General features: G+C 54.8%; 2 protein-coding genes across 6 annotated transcripts in view; one reads left to right on the forward strand and one right to left on the reverse strand.

Moving 5' to 3' along the window:
• VAMP7 (vesicle associated membrane protein 7) overlaps window positions 1–4,638 on the forward strand; it is a 12,657-nt gene extending 8,019 nt beyond the window's left edge. For both annotated transcript variants that reach the window (XM_015626840.3, XM_015626839.3), the window contains exons 6-9: window positions 318–408; window positions 678–745; window positions 2,143–2,235; window positions 2,979–4,638. In XM_015626840.3, the coding sequence (XP_015482326.1) occupies window positions 318–408; window positions 678–745; window positions 2,143–2,235; window positions 2,979–3,047 (321 nt within the window). In that variant the 3' untranslated portion in view covers window positions 3,048–4,638. The remainder of the gene's footprint in view (window positions 1–317; window positions 409–677; window positions 746–2,142; window positions 2,236–2,978) is intronic.
• Window positions 4,639–5,877: 1,239 nt separating this feature from the next.
• The window catches only part of LOC107204069 (SLAIN motif-containing protein-like), a 21,800-nt gene continuing 19,322 nt past the window's right edge, over window positions 5,878–8,355 (reverse strand). For all 4 annotated transcript variants that reach the window (XM_015626864.2, XM_015626863.2, XM_015626862.2 and 1 more), the window contains 3 exons: window positions 7,884–8,021; window positions 7,497–7,800; window positions 5,878–6,889 (listed from right to left, as the gene is read on the reverse strand). In XM_015626864.2, the coding sequence (XP_015482350.1) occupies window positions 6,832–6,889; window positions 7,497–7,800; window positions 7,884–8,021 (500 nt within the window). In that variant the 3' untranslated portion in view covers window positions 5,878–6,831. The remainder of the gene's footprint in view (window positions 6,890–7,496; window positions 7,801–7,883; window positions 8,022–8,355) is intronic.

Here is an 8,355-nt window from a genome sequence, read left to right on the forward strand (position 1 = left end):
TTTCCCTGGATCCTGCTTTTTGAGGCTCCTGTTTTTTGAGGCTCCTGTTTTTGCTGGATCCTGGTTTTTGATACTCCTGTTTCCCTGGATCCTGCTTTTTGAGGCTCCTGTTTTTTTCCCTGGATCCTGGTTTTTGAGGCTCCTGTTTCCCTGGATCCTGGTTTTTGAGGCTCCTGTTTCCCTGGATCCTGCTTTTTGAGGCTCCTGTTTTTGCTGGATCCTGGTTTTTGAGGCTCCTGTTTCCCTGGATCCTGCTTTTTGAGGCTCCTGTTTTTGCTGGATCCTGGTTTTTGAGGCTCCTGTTTCCTCTGTTGCAGAAATACCACTCGGAGAGCAAGGGCCCAGACCAGGTGGTGGAGACACAAGCCCAGATTGATGAACTCAAAGGGATCATGGTCCGGAACATAGGTACTGCTTCCCTTGGGAAATGCTCCCTGCAGCTGCTTTTCTTTTGGGTTTGGGTTTGACCATTCCAGGTAGAGGGTGAGATCTGGAATTGATCAGAATTCAGTCCCAAAATGCAGCCTGGTTGATGTGAGGCTGTTCCCTAAGTCCCTGCTCCTCCCAGGAGGGCTGGAAGCTGCAGCCAGGAGCTCCTGGCCTGGGGTTGGGTGTTGGGAACAGCTTTTTGCCCTGGGATTTCACCTTCAGAGCTGGATTTTTGTCTCTTTCTCCAGACCTTGTGGCACAAAGAGGAGAGAAGCTGGAGCTGCTGATTGATAAAACAGAGAATCTGGTGGATTCGGTGAGTCTGGGGAAATCCCTGGGTTGCTGCACCAGGGAGCAGCGAGGTGGGAGCAGCACCTGGAGACACTGAAAGGGACACAGAAGCTCTGAGACCTGCAGGGAATCCTTCCCCCTCCTTCAGGCTGTTTCCCAGGCTGGGAAAGGTCCAGCTTCCCCCTGCTCCCTGTGCCAAACCAGCCAGGGGTGACACATCCCTGACCTCATCCCTCGTGCCCAAGGTGGGGAAAACCCTCTCGTTATCTGCAGTGATGGGAGAGACAAAAATCTCAATTTACACTTCCCTGGCAGCCTGGGCTGAAGGCAGCTGGATGCAAAAAAGTGGAAAATGTGCATCTGTGGAGTTGTTCTGATACCAGCAGGGAAAGTGTGGCTGATTTAAAATTAAAAAAAAAGCTGAGTTGTTGCATCTAAATAATCCTTGAAGACTCTGGAGCTTCTTGGAGCGTTTCTGAGGAAGTGAAGACTTAAAAAAAACCCCAAATAATGTAATTATAAAGCACAGTTATCTAGCAAAGTGCTGTGCCCTCTGGAAGCTTTTTGTCTTTCCTTTGGGAATCCCTGGTCCTGGCTCAGCATCCTCCTCTGCAGCATCCTGGCTTGGTGCCCAGCTCCTGTGGCATCCAGTCCTCGGGCTGGGGCAGTGCCAGGAGCTCCTGTGGGGGGATCCAAACATCCCTGAGCTGGCCCAAAGCCCTCCTGCTTTGCAGGGGCAGCAGAGATGCCTGGAGCTGATCCAGCAGGGATGGAGCTTGGCCTGGAGCTCCCAGGTGTTCAAACCTGTCCCCAGGTGGTGAAAGCTCAGGTAAAGCTTTAGGGAAAGGGACTGGAATTCCTTCAGCAGCTCATGCAGGACCTGTCCCAGGGAGTGGTGGCTTTTGGAAAGGGATGGAATATCCTTCAGAGGGAATGTCCCATGAGGGAGCATCCCTGGAGATCCAGGGCTGGCGTTGCCCACCTTGGGATGGGCTCTGAGGCAGAGCTGCAGCTCCCAGGGATGTGGCTCCTGCCTGCTGCAGCCTCCTGGAGGGTGATCTGTAGGAAAAGCTGGCACAGCTGGGATGAGCAGCTGGAATGGCTGGTTCCAGGGGCAGGGACATCCTGCCTGAGCTGTGTGGGCCATGGCAGTGGGAATGGCTGTGCTGACCCGGCCTGGGGGTGTCTGGGGGCATTTGGTGCCCAGCCCTATTTTGAATGTGTGGAATTGCAGGGTAAGAGGGATGGGACAAGCAAAAGCTTTCCAAAACAGCTGTGGCTGCCCCTGGCAGTGCCCAAGGCCAGGCTGGAGCAGCCTGGGACAGTGCAAGGTGTCCCTGCCATGGCAGGGGTGGCTCTGGATGAGCTTTGGGTCCCTTCCAACCCAAACCATCCTGGGATTTTCCTTGTTCTCTCTTGCAGTCAGTCACTTTCAAAACCACCAGCAGGAACCTTGCCCGAGCCATGTGTATGAAGAACCTCAAGCTCACCATCGTCATCATCATCGTGTCCATTGTAAGTGTGGAGCCTGGAGCTGCTGGAAAGCCCTGGAAACACCAAACCCCCGTGGCTGTCCTGGGATCTGTGTGTGCCCAGCTCTGCCTGGAGGCCACTGGGTCTCCTGGTGTGAGGAGAGGGTGAAGGGCCTGGACAGTCAGAGCAGCTCAGCCTGGAGAAGAGGAGCTCAGGGGGGACCTTGTGGCTCTACAGGAGGTTGTGATGAGATGGGGAAATGGGCTCAGGTTGGATATTTTAGGAAAAGTTCCTTCCCTGACAGAGAGATGAAGGCCAGGGCAGTGCTGGGGTCACCGTGGAGGTGTTCAGAAGAGGGGTGGATGTGGCTCTTTGTGGATGGTTTAATGGATGTGGGGGGATTTGATGGACTCGATGCTCGTGCAGGTCCTTTCCAACCTTTGTGACCCTCTGAGAGGAGGTGGGAGCACCATGTCCAGGAGCTGCCCCTGCTTGCCCCAGCAGCAGCTGAGGTGCCCTGCTGGAGCTGGGGTGGCCTTTTAGTCCTGCTGGGATCTCGTTCTGAGACTCTCAAGTTGCTTTTTTTGGTTTTGACCTGTCAGGACTGCGGATGGAGCAGCTGCAGGGTCAGGGTGGGAAGCACTTTGTCACCTCCATGGGGACAGGTCTCAGCTGCAGGGGTGTGGAGGGACAGGAGGGTGTTACCCAGGTTCTTCAAGGCTTTGACCATCTGGGGTTTCCAGGGAATCCCTAATTCCCTGTGCATTCCCGTTTTCCCTCCCCAGGTGATCCTGTACATCATCCTGTCGGCCGTGTGTGGCGGGCTGGCCTGGCCCAGCTGCGTGCAGAAGTAGCTGGAGCTGGAGCTGCTCACCAGGAGATGAGGCAGAGCGTGGAGAAGGAACCTCCAGAGTGACTCCTGCCCGTCACCACTGCCACCTTCCACCTCCCATCCCTCCAGGACTTCAGACTGTTTGCCTTATCACCCAGACAGACCCAGCTGGGCCCAAGAGTGGGCTGGGTTAATTACTTGAAAGGATTTTTGTGTTCCTTTTGCTGTCCCAATGCCACCCCTCCGGAGGGTTCTGTGCACGCTGGCCCCGTGTGGCCTCCCCTGGGTGGGGACAGGAGTGGCTGCAGCTGTCCCACCTGGGATGGAGCTGCCCCACAGAGGAGGTTCAGGGTGGGCTGAGCCAAACTAACGGGGTCAGGTGAGTTTGGGGTCCCACACAGCTTCTCCTGCACATCTGGCCACATCTGGTGGCTCGCAGTGCTGCAGCACGGGGAGGTCACGGTGTCACCCAGGTAGGAACAGTGGGGCTGGGCTTTGTGCACTTGCTGCTGCTGGGGACATCTCCCTGTTGCTGCAGTGACCCTGCAGGCAGGAGGGGGTGTGGGGTCACCTCAGCGTGTGCAATGGCTGCCTCTTCATCCTCACTTCTCCCTCATCTCCCCCTGGGCTGAACAGACCCAGCAGAGGGGATGGTCCCACACGGTTCAGAACCTGCTTTCTCACAGATGATTTCTCCTGCTCTTCTTTGGAGGGTGGACTGCAATGAATAGAATTCTGGCACTGGCTACGGTGGATTTGGGGCCAGTCTGGCTTGCTGAGGTGTCAGGGAGCTGCTGCTTGTGCTTCTCCTGGAAGGTGTGCACTGGAACTGGAGGGCAGAGGAGGCTGGAGCTGGTGGCCAGTGACTTTCTCCGAGGTCTGAAGGAGAAAGGCTCTGCCAGAGGATAAACCTTCTCCTCTGGGAGGATTTCAGACCAAACCCGAGGCTGGTAACCAAATGCAGGCTCAGGGGTGCTGTTTCTGTGCCAGCTGCACATCTCCAGGCCAGGCCTGGCTGAGGAGCTGCAGCTGCTGGGGCCTGGCTGAGGGATGGGGACACCTCTGTCCTGGAGCTGATGGGCTCCTTTCCCAGGGAAAAAATGGAAACACCCTTCAGGGGGAAAGGAATCTGCTTTTGGCCCAGGGGTGGAAGGGGAGGTTTCTTTTGGTGCCTGAGCTGGAGCACGAAGTTGGTGCCAGGAGGTGACACTGGCGGGTGGGGACGTGGCACTGGCCATGGAGCTCCCCAGCAGGGCCAGCTGAAGAGTTCCCCTACAAACAGTGACTCCTTTGGATTTGTCTTCTGCTGGGCTGAAGTTTCACCGAGGGTGATTGGATTTGATCTCCACCAAGTGCCAGTGGCCACTGGCAGCTGCTTCTTTCTGTTCTGAATGTAAAGCTTGGAGCCCCCTCCCTGCAGCTCCTGCAGCCCCAGGTCCAGCTGTGCATGTTTTAGGGATTGTGCTGTTACCATGTTCATTTGGATGATTTCTTGTCTTATGTACAAATAATTTTTAAAAGAAAATCCTTCCTTTCCTTCTCGAGGATGCACTGAGGCATTAGGATAAAAAAGCATTACCTTGATTTCAATAAAATTCCTGTACAGAAAAGCAGAGTTCTGTAGTTTTGTGGAAAACCTACCTTGGGAATGCTGTGTGCAGAGGGAGGTTTGGGAAACAGGCTTATGCTTCAGGGTGAGAGTTGGATTTCCTCTTGGACTTGCAGGAACTGTTGGAGTTGTTATCTCAGATTGAGGCAAAGCTGCAGTTTAACAGCATCAGCCAGGGTTTGGGATGATGGAGAACAGTGGGAGCTGAAGGGAGATCACTTGGTGTGAGAACAGCCCAGAAAAATGAAAGGATAAAATTAAATAACAGCTGCTGAGTGTGATGGCTCTGACAGAGCTGTGCTGTGCTCCCTGCTGAGGGGGAACAGCCTCTCCCAAGTGCCTGCCAGCGTCAGGATTGTACTGGAAACGCCTGGGAATCCCAGCAGAATCCAACCTCAGCACCTTCCTGCTGCTCTGCTCAGCCTGGAAAACCACAGAAACAACCCCAGCTGCCCCAGAGGCTTTAACTGGGGTGTAGCCTCCAGCTCGCTCACATCTGACTCTTTCAGGCAGTTTGTGTTCTTTACCTGCTGTTAAATATCCAGAAAGAGCAGCAGCTCTTGGCTCAGGTGGGCAGAGAAAGGCAGAGCCTGGGAAATCCCCTTTGGAACACAGGAAAGTGGAGAAGGCTCCAGTAACACAGAAATCAGATGTTGCTGCTCTTTCACCTTTCAGTGTCCTGGGAGGAGCAGGGTGAGAGGGTCCAGCTGTGCCAGCAGGGAGAGGGCTCAGAAAAGCAAGTTCTGCACCAGGGGAGAGCCTCAGCAGGGCAGTGCTGGGACCCCACTGAGCTCCATCAGGGTGGGAGAAGCCTCTGAACTCAACTGTGTCCCTCTGGGGAGGGGGTGAGAGCCAGGGACGGAGCAGCAGCTCCAGCTGAGCCCCCTGGGCCCCTTCCCTGTCCTGTGGGTGCTCTGGTGCCAGCCCTGGCCCAGGAACACTCCTGGCCCCTCACTGCAGGGCCAGCTCTCTCCCTCTGTCCCTGGCTCACAAGAGATCTCTGCAGAGCAGGAACTGCCCCTGTGCTGCTCCCTGGCTCTGGCCACGGCTGGATGTTTCAGAAATAACACACACTGACTGCTGGGGATTTCTGACCTCCTAACACCCACCTTGTCCTTCTGACCTGCGAGGAATTAAAGGTGAATCTCACTCCTTGCATCCTACCAGACTTTACTGGAGCCCTGGCAGAGCTTTTTTCTGTCAGGAGAGGCCCCCAAAACTCACTGTGGGAATAAAGCAGATCTATTTCAGCACCATAACATTTTATTAAACTACACTATCAAAGTCACATTGATGGCAGGGAGAACATTGCTATCAGTGCATATTTCCTGGACTAAGACTGTATTTGGAGCATCCAGCACTTGCTGAGGAAAAGGACACTGGAACAGAATCCTTAAGAGACGGTAGAAAACTTCTACAAAAGTCAGGGCAGTTGGGAACCAGCTGAGAGCTCCAACACTTCAAGACAAAGTGTGAGGGAAGGTGATTTTTAAAAAGTTTACTCATAAGTGTGTTGAACTCACTCAGCTGAGGTTAAGAAGGTGCTGGTGCCCAGCAGTTTTTGACTGGCATCCCCGTCCCTGCCTGTTCACACCCCACACAAATATTGTGTACTGCTCCTCGTGACCTGTGCTGACACCTGGATACAACAGCTCAGAGTGTTCTACAGTTATAAAAACCTGCTGCAGCTCTAGAACAAACAATAAAAAGTAGCAGAAATACATTCTATACAGAAGTAAAAAAAAAAAAAAAACAAACCAAAAAAACCAAAAAAACCAAACCCAGTTGAATTCCAGACAAATATTAGAGTACATCAGGTTGGGTTTAGAAAGTCTCACCTCTAACACCTATGTCACTATTTCTACTCTCCACGAGCTCTGCCACAGCTCAGAGCTGCTTCTGGCACAGAGAGGACACCCCCAGCTCTGCAGCACCCCTGGGAGGGGATGGTGACACCTTCCCCAGGGCTGCAGCTGGGCTGGGGATGAAATAAGGCTTTTCCAGGCTTCCTGGGAAGACTCAGGGTTCGGTGAAGGCTGGGAGCTGTGTGTCCCAGCCCTGGCAGAGCAGAGGGAGGTGTGGAGAGCACGGGGTGAGGGATATGTACAGCAGTCTGCAGGGACAGGGGCGCAGGGCCTTTCCCAGGGAGGTCATGCCCAGCCAGCTGGGATCTGCTCCACAAAGCTCTTGTGGGGAGTCAGTAGCACCCATCCTTCCAGGAGTCGTCCTCGGGGGTCTGTGCTGCCTGGAGGAACCTGGGGGGACAGAACAGCACCTCAGGGACAGCTCCAGCCAAAGCCCTGCAGTGCACACAGGTTTGGGTTAGCTACATCTCCCTGCCATGGCTGCAGAGCTGCTGTCACACCAGCAACACCAATTTGAGGCACTTTAAGGAAATTCAGTGGCTGTTACTGGATGCTTAAACACTGATATCTGCCAAAGTAACACTGCTGGGACTTCAGCCCATGACTGGGTTTAAGAGAAATATTTTTCCATGCAAACATAACTGAAGACATGAAAAATAATCAGGTAAGTAGAGCACTGATATAAATTAGGAGATCAGAAATTCCCTTTTTCATGTTTTTAAAGTAAGTAGATGCATTTCAATGTATGGCTCCAACGGGAGATTAAAGATCATCAAGCACTGGTTGCTTATTAGTCTGTTATCAGTGATATCATAATAACAAATCTGAATCAACTTCATTTCCCTCCATCAGGAAAGTCTGAACTGTAGCGCAGCAGCTGTTAAAAAACCAGCCACAAGAATAAAATCTGAGTGTTGTGACAGCACTCCCTGTGCTCTGCTGTCCCCCTGCTGCTGCATGCAGCTCCTGCAGTGGCCAGCTTTGAATCCCCACTCACCTCCTGGACGGGGCCGTTGCCTTTCCCTTGGCCACGGCCACCCCTGCCACGGCCGGCCGCGCCTTCAGGGCAGAGCCTTTGCCCACGGTCACCACGCTGCTGCTCCTGGAAGTGCAACTGCTGCCGGGAGAGCCCGTGTGGAGCTGGGGCTTGCGGGCCGGGGGCACGGGAGCCGTGTAGCCGCAGGGCTTCCCCACCTGCCTGCCGGCCAGCAGGGAGCCGGCTCCCGAGGCCGCCTTGCCGGGCTGGCGCGCCGTGAGCGGGGACTGCCCCGAGGGATACCTGAGCTTGCTGGGAGTCAGACCTGCAGGGATGGACAGCAGAGCGCCTCTGAGGGCTGGCTAAAGGGAGAAGGGGATGGAGGCGTGTGGGAGGTGTGGCACTGACCTGCTGACCGCTGCTGAGTCCTGGGAATGCGGCTGCTGGGCACCTGCAGGTCGGACTCCAGGCTGCGGCTGCTGCGCACGGCCTCGAGCGTGCGGAGGCTGCTGCGGGCCAGGTTGGGCATGCTGTGCCTCAGCTCCTCTGAAAGCAAACACAGCCTCAGCCCCCTGCTGCTGGCTTAAGGCTCTCTGCAAAAAGCCCTGCACTTAAAAGCAGTCTGCACCTGGTTCTGAGCTTCCAGTGAACAGCGAAATCACGGGACACGGAGGTTGGAAGGGACCCCCGAGATCATCCCATCACCCCAGCGGCACCACGATCACCCCTGAGCCACAGCCCCACAGCCACAGCCAGAGAGGGTGACCCCACCACCGCCCCACTGCACTTGTGTAGGGAAATAATTGTTTCTGACACATAACCTGCACCTCCCTGGTGCGGCTTGAGGCATCTCCTCTTCCCCTCGGGACATGGCAGAGCA

This window comes from Parus major, chromosome 4A, assembly GCF_001522545.3.
Source record: "Parus major isolate Abel chromosome 4A, Parus_major1.1, whole genome shotgun sequence".
Taxonomy (NCBI): domain Eukaryota; kingdom Metazoa; phylum Chordata; class Aves; order Passeriformes; family Paridae; genus Parus; species Parus major.